Source organism: Vombatus ursinus, unplaced genomic scaffold, assembly GCF_900497805.2.
Source record: "Vombatus ursinus unplaced genomic scaffold, bare-nosed wombat genome assembly UNPS02014830.1, whole genome shotgun sequence".
Classification (NCBI taxonomy): domain Eukaryota; kingdom Metazoa; phylum Chordata; class Mammalia; order Diprotodontia; family Vombatidae; genus Vombatus; species Vombatus ursinus.
The window spans coordinates 36,001,510-36,023,167 of NW_020954608.1; the positions used below are offsets into that span (position 1 = coordinate 36,001,510).

At 41.2% G+C, this 21,658-nt stretch overlaps 1 protein-coding gene across 3 annotated transcripts in view; it reads left to right on the top strand.

Annotated features, from left to right (window-relative positions):
- Positions 1-21,658, top strand: part of ITIH5 (inter-alpha-trypsin inhibitor heavy chain family member 5) — a 91,497-nt gene that overhangs the window by 36,345 nt on the left and 33,494 nt on the right. For all 3 annotated transcript variants that reach the window (XM_027838618.1, XM_027838617.1, XM_027838619.1), the window contains exons 6-7: positions 2,652-2,821; positions 3,345-3,461. In XM_027838618.1, coding sequence (XP_027694419.1) covers positions 2,652-2,821; positions 3,345-3,461 — 287 coding nt within the window. The remainder of the gene's footprint in view (positions 1-2,651; positions 2,822-3,344; positions 3,462-21,658) is intronic.

The following is a 21,658-nucleotide window of genomic DNA, read 5'->3' on the forward strand; positions in this document are numbered from 1 at the left end:
AGTAGGCACTATATAAATGTTAGCTATAATTATTATTAATCTGTCATCTAGATTTTAAACTCCTTGAGGGCAAGGACCATATATGATTTTTCTTTGTTTCTCCCCCAACCACCTTGCATAGTGTATTACGCATACAACAAGCATTTAACAAATGCTTTTAGGATGAATGAATAGATGATAATGAATTTTACCATTTTCTGTGACTAGCAGAATATGATTGTCATAAATACAGAGAGCCTCCTGTATTTCTTCTTGGTCCTAATACAGTGTATTATGTTAAAGAAGCACTATATAGTAATCAGCAGGATCAACTTTAATTTATAGTGGGTAGAGGGAGGTGCTGGAGGGCTAAAGTACACTAGTTTGCTCTGGGATTCCTGGCAAATCGCTTAACCTATTTGTTTCATTATTACAGAAATACAGCATCTCTTAGCTGGAAGGGACCTTAGAGGCATCTAGCTGAACCTCCTTCGTTTCATAGTTGAGGAAATCCAAGTGCACAGAAGCAAATGACTCAGTCGCACTGATAGCAGGTGTCAGGGTTGGAATTTAAACCAAGGTCCTTTGCTTCCAGGTGGATGGAGAGATGGGGACAGATGCGAGAGAGACATTGTGGAGATAGAACTGATAAGACTTGGCAACTTACTGGCAATAGCTGGGTGGTGGGATGATTGGAAGGATGATGGAATCCTTAATAGAAATAGGAATTGGCAGCGTTAGGGGAAAAGAGGAATCAGTTTCAATTTGGACTTCCTGAGTTTGTGATGCCTACAAGATATCCAGGTGGATATTTTAAGGTAATATCTATCCATGATTTTTTAAAATGTGTTTTGAATTGTGGAGCACATCAGCCTCTTCCCTCATTCTTCTCTGTTTCTTCCACTAATTAGAAGAGATGTTGGAAAATGTGCTATTTTCTGCAACTTCCAAGAGGATCAGCTGCTTGTTTCATAGTGTTCCAAGTCCTTCATAATACTAACACTAATTTACATTCATTCAGTGCTTTAAAAGTCACAAAGTTCTTTCCTCACAATCTCGTGAGGTAGATAGTAAAAACACAGCTTTGTGGATTGTGAGAAATACAAAAGACCTTAGAAATAAGCCATTCCAATCTCCTCATCTTACAAATGAGGAAACTGAGGCCTCAGTAAGGTCAAGTACCTTGTCCAAGGCCACACATCCAGGTAGTCAGTGGCAGAGGTAAGACCTGCAACCAGTTGTGACATCACAGAACGAGACCTGGCTCTAGAGTCAGGGGACCTGTGTTCAAATCCTGTCTCTGATGCTTAGCTGTGTGACCTTGGGCAAATCACTTAACTTTTCTTGGCAGTTTCCTCATCTATTAAAGAAGAGAGTTGTGTTAAGGCCTCTGAGATCCCTTTTAGCTCTAAATCTATGATCCTATGATTCTGACTTCTAGTCTTGTCTTTTTATCATATCATAATGCCAGACGAGAAAATTCAGGAAGAGGTTAAGTGATTCTGGAGGATTCATGATGAAACATGCTGTCCACGTCCTGACGGAGAGGCAATGGACTCAGGGTGCAGAATGAGAGATATATATTTTTAAATACAGCCGATGAAGGAATTTGTTTTGCTTGACGCTGAATATTTGTGACAAGGAATTTAGTTTTTCTTTCTCTCCCCCCACTCGGTGAGGTAGAGAGTGAGAAGGAGAGAAAATAGATATTTATATTTAATAAGTATCAGAGTCAAGATTTGAACCCAGCTCTTCTGATTCTAGTATTCTTTCTGCTATAATTCATGGCCTTCCTGCCCTTGATAGATCTGAAGAAAAGAAAAATCAAGTTTGTTCTCCCTGGCTCTAGTGAGGGAGACATATAAATAAATGGTCCTTAAAGAAAAAATGTCTGTTCTCTGAAAGGAAGTGTGATTTCCTTTAGTTCTAGTGTCCTATAACTCTTAGGAGAAGGAAGTTTATTCTTAAATACAAATTAAATTTCCTTAGTATCCATTTAAAACCATATTCTATTGTATTCTGCTAGTTAGAGTTGGAAAATAATTAGGCAACCTCTCCCAAATAATCATCTTTGGTAGATTTGAAGCAGGTGACCAGATACTTTGATGTACTAAAGCAAAACAAAAGAAAAAAAAACTTTGACTTTGTTTCAGAATCTAGACAAAGGTCTCTACACGTGGTAGTAGCTGGGGATTTTTATTTCTTTTGTAGCCTTTGAAGGTACATGGTTTGTAGGGAGTTAGGCATCATACTTAATTATAGTCTACTCACAGGGAGCTTTAAAGGACCAGGCTTAGGAATTTTGATTTGTCTGTGTGTGTGTGAGAGGATTACTAGTCACATGAAATTTCAGTGCATTTTTTGGTAGTAATTTTAATTTCTACTTAGAATTCTTGATCAAGTGAAACTACTGTGAGATTTTTAAAAATGTGTCATAAAGGGGCAAATTATAGTTCAAATGATAACATGATATACTTGCTGACTTTATGCCACATTCCTTTATATTAAAAAATCAGACTCACCATTAGTACTAAATTCTGAGTACTACTCTGAGATCACAGTCACAGAAGGGACCTGGAGGGACCTGGAGGTGCCAAGTCTAACTCTCTTTTTCTAAACAGAACTGTACCTATTCCATCCCCTTCGTAATTATACTTTCTTTTTGTTTCCAGATGATGTTGGCCCACCTCCTTCCACAGACATCAATCAAAATGAAACTTTTGCCAAGATCATTTTTAATCCTAGTATCATACAACAAGCCAAGATTGCCCAGAATGGCATTTTAGGGGATTTCATCATTAGATATGATGTGAACAGGGAGCAGAGAGTTGGGGACATTCAGGTAATGAGTTTATGATTTCAGTTTTAATGTTTGCTGTCTGCTAGTTTCAGTTGGACTCATCTATCTAAATGCTATCTTGACTGTTAGCTCATGTTGTTATTGCTGAGTAATGTTTAAGTCTCCTAGAAATCCATTTGCTTTTTCAAGACATATCTGTGGCTACAGCTCCCTCCCTGTGAGTCAGAAGTCCACATTGTCTGTTTCCATAAGCAGGAAACCAGGTGGAATCAATCCTCTCTTTTACCCTGTAGTATATATAGCTCATGCAGTTATAATTTAAGTTTGGTATTGATATTAATCAAAGTGACACTTCTGTGGCTAATTTGCCCTGAGATTTTCTTGCTCTAGAGAGTTGGTGGGCACGTCAGAATACTATGATATGTACCTAGAACAGACACTTAAGAAACATAAACATAGGATGCTCACCATGCTAGAAATATCTGGTGGCAAAAATTGTGGAATTTCAAAGAGACTAGAACCAAAGGAAACATTCGACAATTATATCCTCCCTTCTTTCCAACAGGTTCTGAATGACTACTTTGTGCATTACTTTGCCCCCAGAGACCTGCCTCCTCTACCCAAGAATGTGGTGTTTGTCCTTGATAGCAGCGCATCCATGGTGGGAACCAAACTCAGACAGGTGAGCGAGGGCCAACTGTCTTATTATTCTTGGTTTTCCTCCAACTAGCCTGCGGACAATGGTCTCATCTGAGTGCAATCCAGCTGTTGCTGAATATCATCATAAAGTCACAGCATGCAACTGATTTTGCTTGGAAACAGCACTCCATAACTGATTGGGTTAAACTATTGTAATAAGTCATCATTTCAGCATGATGGGATTGGGGAGGGTGGAAGGACTGACTGAATCTAATCTAATCATGCCACGGCAACACTGATACCAAGGCGACTGGTAGCATGAGGAATGTGATTGTGACAGGGATGTGGAAGAGGGATCAGATGTGTTTTTCTTGGCTCTGGAGAGCAAAACTACAGGCAGTGAGTGGAAGGGAAAGAAAGGCAGTTTTAGGTTTGATATGAGAAAGAACATTCTGACCATTAGAATTACCCCAAGTAGAATGGACAGTCTCAAATGCGTTGGTTTCTTTTTCAATGGAAATATTCAAACAAAGTTAGAGGATCACTTTTTGCGGATGCCGTAGGGAGAATTCTTGGTCAAGTAAAGACTGGGATAGATGGATTTTGAGGACCATTATAACTCTGAGTTTCTGTGAAGGTAGTGACTAGAGCCAATCGTATCAAACTAAAACGAAATCCTATTGACCCACACAATGACTTAGAAAGCCATGAATTAACTTTATGTTATATTTTTATTTATTTTGCTACACATTTTCCAGTTACATTTTAATCTAGTTCCCTCACCTCTGTACTAGACCATTGTTCAAGAAATAATTATGCTTAGTGATAGGACTCAGAGAATTTGGGTTTCAAACTCGGCTCTGCTACTTATTATCTATGTGACCTTGGGCAAGTCATTTAACGAAACTGGATGGCGTAGTGGATAGTGATGGACTTGGAGTCAGGAAGACTGGAGTTCAAATCCTGACTCAGACAATTACTGCTGTGTGACTGTAGGCAAGTCATTTAACCTCTTTGGGCCTCAGTTTCCCTATGTGTAAAATGGGAATAATAACAGCACCTACATCACAGGGTGGCTGTGAGGATCAAATGAGATAATACATGTTGAGTATTATTGTATAAATGTTAGCTATTAATTTCTCTGGGTCTCAGTTTCCTGAACTGTAAAATAAGGGGGCTAGACTTGAGCATCTTTCAGCTCTAAATCTATGATCCTGGGTTGCTTTCTGGAATCCATCAGAGCAAGGTTGTATCATTTTATAGCATGATCTTGCTGCCGTGTATATGCTCATCTTTCCCATTGTTCCCACTCTCCACCTCTTGCTTTTGCTCTGGGATAGTAATTAAATCAGGCAGCTAGTTAACAGAGTTAATAGAGCTCTGGCCTTGGAATCAGTAAGCCCTAAGTTCAAATGTGATTTCAGACACTTACTCGCTGTGTGACCCTGGGCAAGTTGCCTAACCCTGTTTGCCTCAGTTTCCTCATCTATAAACTGGAGGAGGAAATGGCAAATCACTGAAGTATCTCTGCCAAGAAAAATCCCAAATGGGGTCATGGAGAGTCAGGCATGACTGAAAACAACTAAACAACAACAATAATTAAATCAAGGGTAGTATTGCTTCTGGAAAGGATACAGCAGATCTGTTGTCCTATGGCTTTGCTCATAATTCCTGTGACTCCTAGACCCAAACTCTCTTCCCTAGCCTCTATTCTCCTACATGTGTATGCCCTATTGGAATATGCCTTCCTGATGGCAAGAAACATCTAATTTTTGTATCTCTTGTGCCTGGCACATAGTAAATGCTTATCCATCCATTCATTCATATTGATGTTTATCTGAGCATGTTCCATTTTCATTATTTTCCTGTTCCCCTCCATGACCACATTTTATATTTCAAGATCTAGATGGAGGAGATAAACAACAGAATCAGTCAATGAACAAACATTTATTAAGCACCTACTGTGTGCCAGGCACTGTGCTAAGTGCTGGGGATACAAAAATAAGCAAAAGACAGTCCCTGCCCTCAAGGAGCTCACACTCTAATGGGGGTTGGGGCAACAAGCAAACAAATATATACAAACAAGCTATATACAAGAAATCTAAGAAATCATTAGAAGAGGGAATGCACCAGAATTAAGAAAGGTTGGGAAGTGCTTCCAGCTGAAGACTGCACACTGATTTCCTTCCTCTTCCTTGGTCACTGAGTTATTAGAATGCCATTCTTCCCTAATCCCCAGAGCCCGGGCATGTAGTCTTGGCTACCAAGTTGAAGGGTGGCTTCTTTCCAGGAGAACCACCCCAAGCTAGCCAAAAATCTGCCAGGGGCCTGTGAGCAATTTCTTAGTGTAATTGCTGTCTTGAGTGGGTTTGAAAACTGCTGACTGTTTTAGCAGCTTTCAGCTTTTCTGAAGCTGCAGCAATTCAAGGGACTGTTGTTAATTGGTACTTCCTGGGGTAAAATGCTGCCACCTCTGCTAGTGAAGAGTATATTATGAATTCCCTAGCATGAGAGGCTTTTATGTGTCGGGAGATTTAGCATTTCGTAGAATCACAAAGATGGAGGGGACCTCATAGGTCATGCACTTCAATCCTTTTTAAAGTATGACTCTCTTCTACAACATCGTGGGAACCAATGTCTTGGTTGGTTGGATACGGTGAAAGGCGTGGCATATATTTCCATGCCTTGTGGCATGACATTGGCTGCAGAGGACACTTGGTCCCTGTTGAGTACAATTGTTTTTGGAAAGAGGTAGTGCCTGCGTGGCACAACCAGAGACCTTGGACCCCTTCCTCGCTCAACACCTGGGAGGAGGCAAAAGGGAGGAAAGGTGATAGATAGCAGATAAAGCCAGGGGTATAGGGAGGCAGGTCCTAGAAGAGGAGCATCCCAATGAGGGAATCCAGGAGGTGGTGGCACAGGGCTGGTTGAAGGAGCTAGGCAATGAGAGTGGAGGACCATAAGGCACGCCATCTGTGGGTAGAAAGCATGATCCCATATCAGCTCCCTGGGTGAAAGCCCTGGCTGCCCCATCTGACATTGCTCTGAGAGACAGGGAATGCATTACATTATCCTTTTTTTTTTTTTTACATTTTAACCTTTGTTAGAATATTTTTCCTTATGATGAGGAGGAATCTGCCTCCTTGTAGGTTTCATACACTGTTCCTGGTTATGTCCTCTGAGGGCCAAGCAGGACAAAATGAATTTTTCTTTTTAAATATTCAAAAACAGCCATCATGTCTTAATACTTTTGCCAAAGGATTACCCCTTTTCCCTCAATCTCATGAACTAAGTTGAAGTGTCTCATCTTGACAAGCCCTGAAATACTTTATTGTGACTAATATAGTGTTGTTGTGGTGGGGTGGGGTGGGATGGGGGGCGGATAGAAGGCACTTAGAAGTCCCTGGAAAGACTCCTGGATCAAGTGTTCTAGTTTTCATAATCTAACCATAGCAGGATTATGAATTTGGAAGAAAAGTAGAATTGACTGGGAATTAATTTTTGAAAGATTTTTGATTATTCAACACATCTCATGGCCATGTTCTTCCACATGATTCCATGACAAACTTACCCAGGAGGTGAATTTCAGTTCTTCAGCTTGTTGATGTGTGAAGGCTGTTGTTTTCCTAGTTCTAGAGCAGACAATGACAAGCAAAGGTAGTTTTATCTTGTGCTTCCCACGTAGGGTGGTGGAGAGGTGGAGGGCGGGGCCTGCAGTAGGCAAAGCAAGAAAGAGAAAATGTCTTTTTTTCCATGCTACCATCTTGCTGAAAACATTGACCTTACTCTCAGTAGGGTGTGCCCACAGGAAGCCTAAGAAGACTGCCCAGTCTAACAAGTATACCTTTCTTTGATCAAAGATTTTATTCTTGGCCTCTTTCACTTTCTGGGCCACCTGGGTCAAAAGAGCCATCGCTGGTCCACCAATATTAAAGAGTCTGCCCAAAAAGACCCTCCTTGGCAAGTGTGGATAATTAATGCACCTTGTAGCAGATATTTTTCTTGCTATGGCTTTTCAAAAACTTACAGACAATTAGTATTGTTCTAGGATAACACTAGACTGGTTTCCCAGGTAGCTTTTAAAAGGCTTTCTTCTTTGTCTCTTCAATTTATTCAGTAAGTTTAAGAGATAGAAACCAAATAACTAGTTCTGAGTTTCAAGTATATAATTGCTAATCTAAAATGAAGAACGTAGGATCCAGTGGTTATAGTGTTGAATCGATTATAATGGACTCTGTGTTCATTATTTCCCTCTCCTCCACTGATTTGCTCTACTTCTTAAGGTTTTATTTTCTCTAACAGTGATCAGGGCAGGTCTCTTTCCGGGGGTGTTAGGAAATCTCTCCTCTCTGTCTTCCCCTCTCCTCTCCTCTCCTGGATGTCCAGGAGTTACTCATGGGCCATTCCTAATCTGATCAACAAGGTTACTTTGCTTTGCTCTATTTCTGACTTGGGCAAGTCTGCCCCTCCTTAGGAGACCTGGTGGCCCTCCCTGACCTTACCACCCTCAGCCAGAGACTTCCATTTTAATGCTAAACTTAATGTAGATATCCAATTAGCTTAACCCACTGCAATTCAAAACTCCTGAGCTGAAATGATCCACCAGCCTCAACTTCCCTGGTAGCAGGAATTACACACATGCCCCTCCAGGTTTGGCTGTTTTGTATTTTTCAAAGAATGGGTAGTAACCTTTAGCCTGCCAAGTTCTATGATGTTCATGTCCTGCCTTCCTGCCCCTAATCCCCCTGCCAAGGAAGAAGATCCAACCAGCTTAGCATCATAAGTGTGAATAATAAAGGAATATGGCCCAGTCTGATAGACTTGATTATTTAACATTTATAGAGCATTAACCAAGCCTTTGACAGGTATAGAGGACAAACATTGTTCCTTGTCTCCCCCCTACACCCCCCACTTTAATATTCAGAGCTAGAAGGTAAAGTACAAATAGGGAGGAAATAGGATGCCTGATCAGGAACAGAAGTGCATCCACAAGGTTTAGAGGCTTAAAAATATATATTACATTAAACAAGCAAACAGGGTGTCCAAGAGATGAAGAGATTTATCCCAAGTCCATGTCTACTAGTTAAGTGGTGGCATTGAAATTATAACCCAAGTCTTCTGGATTCCAGTCCTATACTTTTTGTTTTCTCCAAAACAAAACCCGAATAAGTCCTGGGAGGCTGTTGACTTGGAAGAACCCATAGGAGCAAGAGCAGGGTTTGGAAGGGGCCAAGTGGATGTTTTCTGATCCACTTAGGAGAGAATTTGTTGAATGGACATAAGGAGATAAGAAAGGAGGAGAGCTGGAAGGATATGAAAATAAATGAGACATTACTTGAAAATTCTTTCAAGAACCACTAAAAATTGGCACTATACCAATATCACACAGGGTAATTCTTAGCACTCTCCCTCTTCCCCGTGCTACCCCCGACCCCCATTAACTGTCAGGTTGTGGGCCTTTGTGTAAACATCTGAAAATGAGCCCACGAGAAGAGAGGGAAGCATAGCCACCCCCTGCCTTTGTTCTAATCTTGTTCTCTAGGGCAATGACTAATTGGAGTGTAATCTGAGGTCACTCCAGTTGATAGCAACTCATCAGAGAAGGGTGAATGCCTCTGTCGACACTTGGCCACCAACAGATCAGTGTTGTAGAAACACATCACGACTATGAAGAACTGGGACTTGGGACACTTTATAGGCGGCAGAAAGAACTGATGCCTCCCAGCTATGACTCAGAGACATGAAGTAATGCGGGGAAGACAGCGAGCAAAATTCTTTTTCTCCTAGCCCATTAGCACAGATTTGAGCTTTTAGTTTCAAAGAAATTGCTTTTTAGTAATAGTAATAAGACTTTTCTAATTCAAGTCCCTGTAGTTTCTTCAAAGGATTGGGAGACAAACAAAAATATTCTAGACAATAATTCCAGTGCAAAAATTGAGTACATGATCAATCAACAAATATTTACTAAATGCTTACTGTGTATGAGGCACTGTGCTAGGCATTGGAGATACAAAGACAAAAATGAAACAGTTCCTGCCTTCAAGGAACTTACAATTTACCAGGGGAGACAACATGTACATATGTTATAAATGTATACTATATATACATATATGTGTATATATGTGTCTCTCTGTATACATGTATACATACAAACATGTATATACACACATATATAGAACACAAATATAACACAACTTGTATATATATTCTATATACATATTATAATTATATATATATAATTACATATATATATGTGCATACTGTATAACACAAGTTAATTTGGGATGGGGAAGGTACTAGAAGTAGGGGTGGATAAGTGATGTGGTGGATAAAGTGCCAGGGCTGGATTCATCTTCCTGAGTTTAAATCTGGCCTCGGACACTTACTAAGTGTGTGTGACCCTGGGCAAGTCACTTAACCCTATTTGATTCAGTTTTCTCATCTGTAAAATGAGGTGGAGAAGGAAACGGCAAACCAATCTAGTATCTTTGCCAAGAATACCCCAAATGGGGATAAAAAGAGTTGGACACGCCTGAAAATGACTGAACAGCAACACTAGAAATAAAAGGACTCAGAAAAGACTTCCTAGAGAAGGTGGCACCTGAGTTTTGAAAGACACTAGGGATTGTAAGAGGTGGAGGTGAGGAGAGACGCTTTCTAGGCAAGGGAAGATGGAAATTGGAGTATGGAGAATGAAGAAGAGAAAAGAGGAGAGTTTGGCTGAACTGCATATAGCATACACAAAGAGAAGTAATGTAGAAAAGGCCTGGAAAGATAGATTGTGAAACTAGGTTGTGAAGGACTTTAAATGCCAAATAGAAGAAGACTTCATGCTTAATTCTAGATTAATAGATGAAAGAAACCTCAGACATCAACTGGTCCAAGCCTCTTGTTTTACAGATGAGGAAATGGATGCCAAGAGAACTGAAGTGCCTTGCCCAAGGTCACAAAAATCACAGGGTCAGGATTCAAATCCTGAGCCTCTGACTCCAAATTCTGTGCTCCCTACCCTTCAGTAGTCAGCATGACCAAAAGCACGTAGACAGTAATGAGCACAGTGTATTCATGGGACGGTGAGAAGATAGATAGTACTGGCTAGAGGACTAGGGTGCATGGTTGTGGAAATAGATGGGCTTAAATTATGTAGAGTCTCAAAAGCGTGAAGAAGTTGGGATTTTATGTTGAGAGAAATTGGGAACAGCTTTTGAATAGGTGACCAATACAATGGAAAAAAAAGTCTTAGAAAGTTTAAACTTCTGAAAAATGCTATCTGCCCCCAGAGAAAGAACTGATAGAGTCTGAATGCAAATTGAAGCATACTTTTTTCCTCGCTTTCTTTACTTTTCTTGTTTTTTTTTTTTATTGTCTGTGTTTTCTTTTGCAACATGGCTAATATGATAATATTGCACAAGTATAACCTATATCAAATTGTTTACCTTCTCAAGAAGGGGAGGGGGAGGGAGGGAGAGAATTTAGAATTTAAAATTTTTAAAAATGAATGTTAAAAATTTTTACATGTAATCAGGGGAAAAATTAAAATATAATTTTTTTTTTTAAAAAAAGAAGCTTAATCTTCCAATGGTATACTGTATGTATTAGAGTGGAGAAAGACTAAAGTCAGGCAGAGGAGTTTGGAGGCTATTTCAATGAGCCTGGGGAGAAGTGATCAGGATTTGGATGGAATAGCAGCAAAGGAAAAGGAAAAGAATTGATAGATATGAGAGACATTTCAAAGGCTAGCTGATTAAATGAAAGGGAGAAGTAAGAAATAATTTCAGTGTTTTGAGACTGAAATAATGATTTCACCAAGGGCATTGGTTTGAAGAGCAGAGCAGAGGTTCAAAGACTGAGCATTAGCTGGGGTTAAAGGAGGAAGATGGAGGAAAAACAATTGGAGACCTAAGTCACTGTGGTGGAACAGAAACTCCAGCTGAGTTGTTCTGGAATGGAAAGGTTAAACAACAGTGTTAATTGCCCCAGAAGGAGAGAGAAATGAGGATTGGGACTTTGGCGAGGTGTGAGCCCTAGGGGACTGGTAGGGACAGAAGTTGATTTGAAGAAGGGCAAAGGCAGGAATAGTTCGTAAATAATTGGCATTTTCCAACCAATGTGGGCAAACTCGTGATACCACGGAAGTTTATATGCTAAAGATGCCTTGTTAAATTAGGGGCTGATCCTGCTCTAAGAACCTTTAGGTTTTTAATGCTGAAGCCCCAAGTCACGACTAGAGCAGGGCTATCGGAAGCTGGACGCCACCGAGAGCTCATTTGGTAGGTGCTGATTATGCAGACTCATGGCACGCCTCCTCTTTCACCTTGTTCCTCCCACCTCACCCCAACACCCCCACACCCCCATCAGGCAAGCGCTCTCTGCCTGTCCCCTACACTGAGCCATGAAATCATGTTGGCCAATGCTTCCTTCAGCTGTACCTTTCTTCTTTTTTGCCATTCCTTCTCTTCCTCCCCTACCTCTCCCCCAAACTTATTCCTTCAGAAGTAAAAACTTCAAGGTGTTATTTAGCACATTTCCTCCTCGGTAGCCAATCTACCCCGCCCCCTCTTTGCCCCAGTCGCACAAATGGGCCCATTCTCCAGACCTCTGTCTGCCAAAGGAAAACCAGACAGCTGATGGTGGGGAGGGACAGAACAAATGTTCTCAGTCAGTACTGAATACTGTCCAATGTTTGTTTGATAACCTTTGCACCAAGAAGGCCTGGTTTTGGTCTGGGCTTCTGGTGGATTAGCACATACATGAACAAAGCTGTCATCTATCTCACTGGGTCCTTGGTATTGCCAGACTTAGCTACCCATAATTTTAGAAGCACAGGGAAGAGAGAGTGTTCTGCTGACCACAACTTCATTTGTATTTATGACTGATATATCCTACATCTATTCAGAGAGTAATATGAAACATTTTTCATTTGCCTAGTAGAGAATATTAATACTTCATGACTCAAAGAGGCTAGAGAGTTAGTATAAGGTAAGTAAAAAAAGAAAAAAAACCACAAGAATATTGGACAATAGTTTTACCAATGCTTTCTACACTAGTGCCAATACAGTGTTGCATCAAGTGGTATGTGAAGAAAAATGGGGAGTATTTCATCACACTGGGAGCATTTTTTTTTTACTTGAAGTGAAATTCTTATTCACCTACAGTTTGATATTTGGTGTTTGTAGCCAAAAGGACCCTAACTTTTTGTAATCCCTGACTCCAAAAGTCTGCAGTAACTTGTATGAAGGTCCCAAGAAAAGGGGGGAGGACCCTTGTAAATATTTAATCTCTTCTTAAGCATCTTGGCATTCCTCTCGTGATTTTCCCATGTTGCTGAATAATCACAGAACATGTACCATCACCATTGCCAAGAGTCCAGGCCTGATTTACAGGAGGGGAAATTTGACTAATGTTCTTATCATCGAAGGGAGCATTTAAGCGTCAAGAACAGTGCTATCCAAACTCTGTCCTCCTCTTGGCACAGATAAGGGCACTTTTTATCTGGAATCACCCAGTCTTTTTTATTTGAATTTGGTCAGTATTTGTTTTGTTCCGTCCTCTCTCAGTGAAACAAAAAGCAACATTGAAAAGGGAACTGAAGGGGAGACAGAGCCATGGCCCTGAGCATGTAGCAAACAGAGAAAGAATAGATTGTCTTTTCGGGGGAAAGGAGAAAAGGCTGAGGAATTGTAGAACAAAGGAAAACACTCTATGGCGAGAAGTCCTGACTTTGTATTCTTGAGAGAGAGACACACATGGCCTAGCGAATAAAACTAAAGGTTAGGATTGAGGCCTGTTACTCTGCTCCAGCCCTGCCTTACTGTGGAAGGGGACGAGTTATGGGGACAGGGTGCAAGTTCAAGACCAGGTCAGCCAAGCCAAGGCTGAGAGAATAAAGGATAAGAACCTACTCACACTCACCTTGTTCTGCTTTCCCTTGTGGAGACTGCTAGGATTTTCTCCATGTTGCTTCCTAAATCCTGGTGTACGAGAAGGACTTGGAGCCCAGAGCTGTACAATCTCAATGCTTAGGGCACCAGTGGGTCACACCAGCTTCCATTTTTCCATGGTACTAACTCTTTCCACATTCAGTCAACCAACTAACCAACAATCATTTATTAGACATCTATTCTGTGCCATGTACTATGCTAAATGTTAAAGATACAAAGAAAGGAAAAAAACAACAGCCTACCAATTTCTGATCTGAAGGGAGAAATTGCAAATAGCCATGTACAAATAAGGGGCAGTGAGGTGGCATAATGGATCTAGTCTCGGGCCAGGAGTCAGGCAGCCTTCTCTTTATGAGTTCAAATCCAGCCCCAGACACTTACTAGCTGTGCAACCCTGAGCAAGTCACTTAATCCTGTTTGTCTTAGTTTCCTCATCAGTAAAATGAGCTGGAGAAGGAAATGGCAAATCACTCCAGGATCTTTGCCAAGAAAACCCCAAAGGGGGTCAAAAAGAGTCAGATACAACTACAAAATGAGTAAACAACAGCAACAAATATACAAACAAAATGGTATATACAGGAAAAATTGGAGAAAATATCAGAAGGAAGTCTAACTAAGGTTAAAGAGGACTGGGAAAGGCTTCTTGTGGGATATTAGTTGAGACTTGAAGGAAGCAAAGGGAGCCAGAGGAGGTAAAGATGAGGACAGAAAGAGTTCCAGGCATGGGAGACAGCCAATGAAAATTCCTGGAGTCAGAATATGGATTGTCAATTGTGAGGAACCATAAAAATGACAGTGTTGCTGGATCTCAGAGTGTGTGGAAGGGAGTAAGGTATAAGAAGACAGGAATGTTCGGAGGGGCCAGGTTGTAAAGGTTTTTAAGAGCCAAACAGGACTTTGTACTCGATCCTAGAGGCAACAGGAAGCCACTGGAGGTGATGGAATAAGAAGAGGGAGGTGGGGGCCATGGTCAGACCTGCACTTTGGGGAGTAGAGTATAGATTGGAGTAGGGAGAGACTTAAGGCAGAGACACACACTAGCAGGCTGTAGAAACAGTCCAGCAGTGAGGTGACAAAGACCTGTACCAGTGTGGTGGCAATGTCAGAGGCAAGGAGGGCGTATAAAGAGATGTTGGGAAGCTAGAGATGACAGGACTTAGCAACTGATTCGATATGGGGGAGTGTGTGGGAGAGAGAAGCGTTGGGGATGAGACCCAAGTTGTAAGTCTGAGTGACTGGGAGGATGTATGCATATAAGTATATTCAAAACAAGTGAATACACACACACACACACACACACACACACACACACACACACCAAGGTTCTTTCACAAGTTCCTAGGTCTCCAAAACCCTTGAGTTCCCCATCTAAGCACATACCGCTCACTTGTACTATTTCATTCTTTTACTCTACTAATCCTTCTTTGTCATTGCCTGACACCACTGGTCTTTGGGTCGTTCTGTCCACTCGAAGCACAACTCCAGCTCCCCATCTGTGCTCTGCTCCCTATACGCTCTATAGTGCTCACCCTGAGGCTGGACCTCCTTGTTGTTGTTCAGTCTTTTTCAGCCATGTCCAACTCTCTGTGACCCCATTGAGGTTTTCTTGGTAAAGACACTAGAGTGGTTTACCATTTCCTTCTCCAGCTCATTTGACAGATGAAGAAACTGAGGCAAACAGGGTTTTGTGACTTGCCCAGGGTCACACAGCTAGTAAGTGTCTGAGGCCAGATGTGAACTCAGGAAGATGAGTTTTCCTGACTCCAGGCCTAGCACTCTATCCACTGTGTCACCTAGCTGCCCCCTACCAACATGCCAAATAATAATCAACACTATCAATAGCCGTTTGATAGCCTGGGGGTTAATTACCAATTCTGGGCAACTTCAAGTCTCCGCCCTCAATTTCCTCATCTCTGAAGTGAGAGGATTGGACGAGATAGCACCTGAGGTCTCTTCTCACTCTACATTTATGTGTCTATCAGACAGACACAGACTGTCGAGGGGCGGGTGCCCAGTGAGATATTCTTGAAGTTCATTGCTCATCCTTCATTTTGGTATTTTTTTAAAAATCTCTGCTTCCAGCACAAAATGGCTCTAAAATGCGTGAATGTCTATTCCAGATATTATTCTCCCTATCAAAGGAGAACTGGTGGCTGAGAATGAAGTGATGGGAATATGGTGGGAGAAATCACCCTTGAGCTCAAAGGAAAGTTGGGTCACCCAGCCAGTATGTGACAGAGATGGGAAATAACCCTGAATCTTCCTAACTGCAAAGCAGATTCTCTGTGTACTATATCATGTTACCTCCCATCTAAAGTCATTAGGCGACAGTAATAGGGGAGTGGTAGAAGCATTCATTCATTCATTCAATAACCATTTTTTAAGTTTGCCATCTATGTGCAAATAGCAGTGCTGATGGAATTATAGAGGTGAGATACAGCACACAGTGAGGTTCTGCTTTCTCCTCCTATCTTCACACACGCCTGCTATTCAGTCAAGTCTGAACCTTCACCCTGTGGACTCTAGCATACCAGTGCTGTCTATGAGGGTCTCTTAGCGAAGATACTGGAGAGTTTTACCATTTCCTTTTCTGGTGAATTAAGGCAAACAGAGGTTAAATGACTTGTCCAGGGTCACACAACTGGTAAGTGTCTGAGTCTGGATTTGAATTCAGGTCTTCCTGACTCCAGCCCCAGCACTCTGTCCACTTCAGCCACCTAGCTGCCTCCTGTCTACCTATCTCCAAACTCCAATCCTTTGCACAGTCTGTGCCTGATGCCTGGACTGCCCTTCATCCTCATCTGTGCCTGGAATAATCCCTAGATTCCTTCCAGGCTCAGCCACCACCTCCCTTGGAAGCTTTTCCTTAACTCTACTTGATAGTGCTTCCTCCCTCTTCAAATTATCTTTTATTTACTTATTTGTTTATATTTTATAAACTGGTAGAATATCAGCTCTTGGGAAGGCGGTCTAAAAAAATTTGTCATTGTATTGCAGGTGCCTAGAACATTGTAAGCTAGGTGGCACGTGGTGGATAGAGCACTGGGCCTAGAGTCAGAAAGACTTGAGTTCAATTTTGGGATCAAACACTTACTAGCTGCATGACCTTTGGCAAGTCACTTAAAAACAAACATCAACCAAAAAACCTCTCTGCCTCAGTTTCCTCAACTCTGAAATGGGGATAATAAATAGCACCTACCTCTTTGGGTTGTTGTGTATCAAACAAGATAAATTTGTGAAGCACTCAGTAAGTAGCCTGGCATGTAGTAGGTGTTATATAAATGCTATAATTATTTATTATTGTTATTAGATGCATTGAAATGAATTGAATTTTTAAGAAATTAAAGTTAACATTTGCCCAATATTCAACTGGTTGGCCCTCTCTTCCTTGGACTGCCTTTAGAAAATAGGATTGTTTCAGATTTGTTCAGGGTGGTCATAGTACTTTTCTGTGGCTCAAGTCCAATGGACACATATAAAGTTTTAAATGTGGTACTTCTGATGTTCAGTGTGAATATAGCTGGAGAGTGGGCTGATATTCAGTGCAACAACCAGTAATAATAAAAAAAAAACCCAACCATTTATTACACATATTCAAGATGTAAGCCACTCTTTCAGGAGCTGAAGATAGAGTCCTATGTGGGAGGAGCTCACCCCTCCAGTCGTCCCAATTTTGATCCCTTCTACAAATACAGTAGTTATCATAGGAGATTATGGACCATATGGGAAAGTGATAGAGAAAATAAAAATCTATTGGTATAAATTAGAGTGAAGCAAGTGAATAGTAGTCTTAGTGTGCAGAAATAATGCCTAACATGTCATCCCCCTTTGAACTTGGCTTTCACATATGATGTCATCATTTTCCCTTTCTCTTTGCACAACAACCCAGGAATTGTAACAGAAATGCCATTGATGTCAGAATCTCTTCCCATTTAGGCCTTGTCTGATGCGATTGCAAAAATATTTGAAAATGTCTGCTTCATGGGGACCCTGAGAAGTACTATACAGACAGCTAGGTCTTTCATTGCCTGTACAGATGCTTCACCCCAAGGCTTTTATTATGTAATATCTTCCCACTTTCAGAGTAGTTGATGTGGTTTTAAAATGGTTCACCAGTTGTTGGTTATAACAGTAACACATTTCTCCTTTCCAAGGCTGCGCCAAGAGTATGGTGGACAACGGGTTCAGTCCTTCAGAGAGTGGTTCACTGATATTAGGGTATGCTACTGTACCAGGACCTACCATTATGGTCAGTGGCCATAATGAGGAAGAAATATATGAGCAATGGTCTAATAGTGACAGAGGAAGGAGGGAAATTAGCCCTCCAGTTGTCTCAGTTCTGGTGCCTTCTACAGGCAAAGGAACAAATCGTCATAAGAGATGGTGTGTTCTTTTTTCTAGTGTTCCAAAAGAAAATGATAAGTCATTAAAATCCCTACATTTATAGATGGAGAATTTAAGACAGAGAGATTAAGAGATTTGCTTCAAGTATAAATAATAAATCAAAGGCAGAGTTAGGATTAACTTCCATAACCATGTCTTTTTAAGCAAAAACCTTTTGACCTAAGGAATGTATATCTGAGAAGTGGAATTAGTTACCATCAAATGTTTTCCATTAAAAAGTTAGTATTACCTATTATAATCCAAGAAAGTATTAAAAAGAACAAATTAGAAGCCATCTTTTGTACCCTCTTGACTCTAGGCCCCAACCCCTGCTTCCTGGCAGATGTGATGCTTCATCATTTAAGATTCATTCCCCATTCCCTTCAGATCTTATATTTGTATAGATCTCCAAGGAAAGAGTTTTCACATTCTCCTTCAGTCACCCATCCTTAACTTTGCTGAGCAAGAGGAGATAGAGACCTTTCCTTTAGCTCTCCAGGGAAGGGACATAGCTACCTTCTGGCCAAAAATTACTGTGTGTTTATTTTTATCAACAGAAGCAGCCTAGAATAGGAGAGAGAGATAGACAGACAGACAGACATAGACAGAGAAACAGAAAGAGACAGAGAGAGAGAGACAGAGACAGAGAAACAGAGAGACAGAAAGTGAGAGAGAGGAAAAAGAGAAAGAGAGAGGAGACACACATAGAGAAACAGAGAGAGAGAGAGAGAGAGAGAGAGAGAGAGAGAGAGAGAGAGAGAAAGAGAGAGAGAGAGAGACACAGAGAGACAGAAACAGAGAGAGAGCAAGCTCAAGTGTGCGGTCTTGGAATCAGGAAAACCACGGTTCAAGTCCCACCTCCCACATATACTGGCTGTGTGATCCTCTCAGTGTTCCAGGAATTCCAAACGATAAATTGTAGATTAACTGGTCATCAGAGATTTGAACTCAGGAAGATGAGTCTTCCTGCCTCTGGGCCCAGCACTCTGTGCTCTATGGTGCCACCTAGTTGCAAGTATATATAGTGTACTATAAAATCTCCCTCTGCTTGGTCAGGCTTCCTATGATCTCTATGGAATGTGTTTCTTCATCCCCCTGGCCCATAAATCCATGAAAATGTCTGAACACAGTTCTATTAGTCTTTAACATGCAAGCACATTGTGCAAAAAAGTTAGCTTAAGCCTATTAGCATTTACTAGTGCTCTCTTCTCCAGAACTTTTGCCCTTCCTACTCCTTGCAACAGGAGACAGCAGAGCTCCCAAATGTAGCTCACCAGAGCACCTACGCACAGGGTACGAGCAAGCAAAGGGTTAACTCACTGTAGCGGCAGCTCAGGCCAAGATTCCCTCTGGGGGTAATATCTGAAAGGCTGTAACAAACAAAAGGCTAGAGAAACAGAGGGGTCCCACTGTCCTGCCATTCTTCAGGTCATTTAAGGATAACTTGCAGCTGTGGCCTTACAAGGTCATAAGAAACCTGTAGCAAGTGCTAAGAAATGAGGAGGGTAGAGAGATCCAAATATTTCACAGAGAGATGAAAAAAAAAAACCCAACAAATTCCAAACCCAATAACCTATTCCTCAAACAGAGTGTTGGGTGCAATGGGAAAAAAATAAAAAACATCAGTAGAAAGGCCTGGCCAATCCTTCTCTGGGCCTTAAACTCACTATTTAAGGATCCCTAAGGATGCCAGCAGCTAAACAAACATCATATCCACCCGACAAAGTTTCCCCTGATTCAAGTCCAGTGGCGCCTGGCCAGCTTTTGACATCAGTCAGGACTAAATGCTTCTAAATACAGGACGGGGAGGGGAATGGTTGGGGAGGCTTCTGTGGTTGCTTTCTTTGGTCACTTCATTACATAGCAGCCTGACTGGGAACCCTGACAGGAGATAAGACAAAATGACTAAGGGGGATGCTAAGGATGTTTGATATTTACTCTGGGATGGAAAATCTAGTTGGAAGAAAGATGAATAATGACAAAAATAGGGCCGCTTCCTTGGGCCTCTTCTTTGTTTCTCACCTCTCCAATATACCAGTGTTATACTGTGAGTTATAGTTAATCTGTGTTTGTGTCTCATCTCTGTTCTGAACTATTGGCATTGTGGTGTGCTATTTAAGCTTTATGTCTCCTCCAGAACCCATCATAGTGCTCTGCACACTATAAACAATAAATGTTTGTTGAATTGAATCAAACTAGATGTCAGCACATGTGGGAATTTTCCCAGGGCACACTGGACCTGCCCCTTTCATTTCCCCAAAGCCATCTTTCTAAACACAAAACCTCAGTGAGTGGGGGTCCCCCAAGGATCTATCCTGGACCATCTTCTCTTTCTTTGCCTTCTTTGGGTGATATCAGTTCCTCCAGGTTCAATGATTATCTCTATGCAAGTGACTCTAAAATCTAAAAATACAAATCTATTTCTCTATCCCATGTTCCAATAATCAGCTGCTTGCTGAATAGCTCTACCTGGATACCTCATTGGCATCTCAAACTCAACATGCCCAAGAAGACAATTTATTGTGTCCCATTCTGTTTCCCCTTTAAACTAGCTCCCCTTCAGACTTCTCCATTTCTGTTAAATGTACATTGTTCTTTCAGTCATCCAGGTTTATAACCTCAAAACATCCTTAACCCTTCCTTCTTCAGTGTACCCCAGCTCCCACCCAATCAGTTGCCAAGTTTTGTTGATTTAATTCATGCAACATATCTCACATCCACAGAGAGAAGAGAAGCGGGTCCTCTACATTGTATGGCATAGTAGATAGAGAGCCAGCTTCAGAGTCAGGAGGATGTGTGTTCAATTCCTACCACTGATAAATTGCTAAGTGACCTAAGCAAGTCATTTAGTTTCTCAGTGTCCCCAGATTTCAGGATGCCAACCTGCTTTGGTGGAGATTATCTTTACCCTACATCACTGACATTTCAGGATGTATCTAAAAGAAGTCCCCAGGGCTTGTAGAATTGCAGTACTAGACTTGTGTCTAGTACAAGTAGCTAGTCACAGTTATTTTTTATTAGTTTGATACCGTGATTTAATTGTGTCTATGTCTTTCATGTATTTACCAAGATCAGGGCTGCTAGGAGCATAGAGTTCCTCAAAGGTATAAATAATGTCTACTCAACTCATTTTCTGCTGTAATATACAGGGTTAGATACTTAGAAAATGTCATCTTCAGCTTGTGGTTACAGCTTTATTTGGGTGTGAATTCTATTTATTTCCACAGAATGTTTGTGGCTTGTGAAGATATATAATATGTGCATCTGTTGTGTGAGAAGAAGAAATTCTGCTGCCCTTCAGTCTGCAATTCCAAAGGGCTCCCAAAGTATAGGAGTCAGGGAGAGATAGAAAGAGCCAAATTGGGAGAGAGAAAATAGACATGAGGGGAATAGCAGGAGTTCCAGAATGGCAAGAAAAAAGAATGGATTTTTATTGTTACTCTTTTCCTTTGAAAGAATTTGGAAAGGTCTCAAATCTTTACAGGAGAATGTTATGTGATATGTTTATTTTCTTCATTCTTTCAAAGGCACAGAGTTCAGGGAAAACTTTCTGAAATTCAAAGAAATAAACATCAATTTCCCAAGAAGCAAGTCTCTGTCTCTCTGTCTCTGCCTCTCTCTCCCTCTCCTTCCTTCCTTCCTTCTTCCTTTCCTCCCTCCCACCTTCCTTCCTTCCTTAACAACAACATGACAAAACAGAATCAGTCAATAGGCAGGGTCTGGAAGGGATTCCAGAATGAAATTCAGATTGTGAGGGTTATACATCAGGTTGCTTATACTTCTCAGTTACAGATCTACTATGGTTAGCATATGCTCCTATGCCATTAACTTCTACTGCCCACTGTATAGGATGAGGGAAATAAGATGATGAAGGAAATAAGAGAGGTTAGACTCAAGGGGAGAACTGGGAGAATTT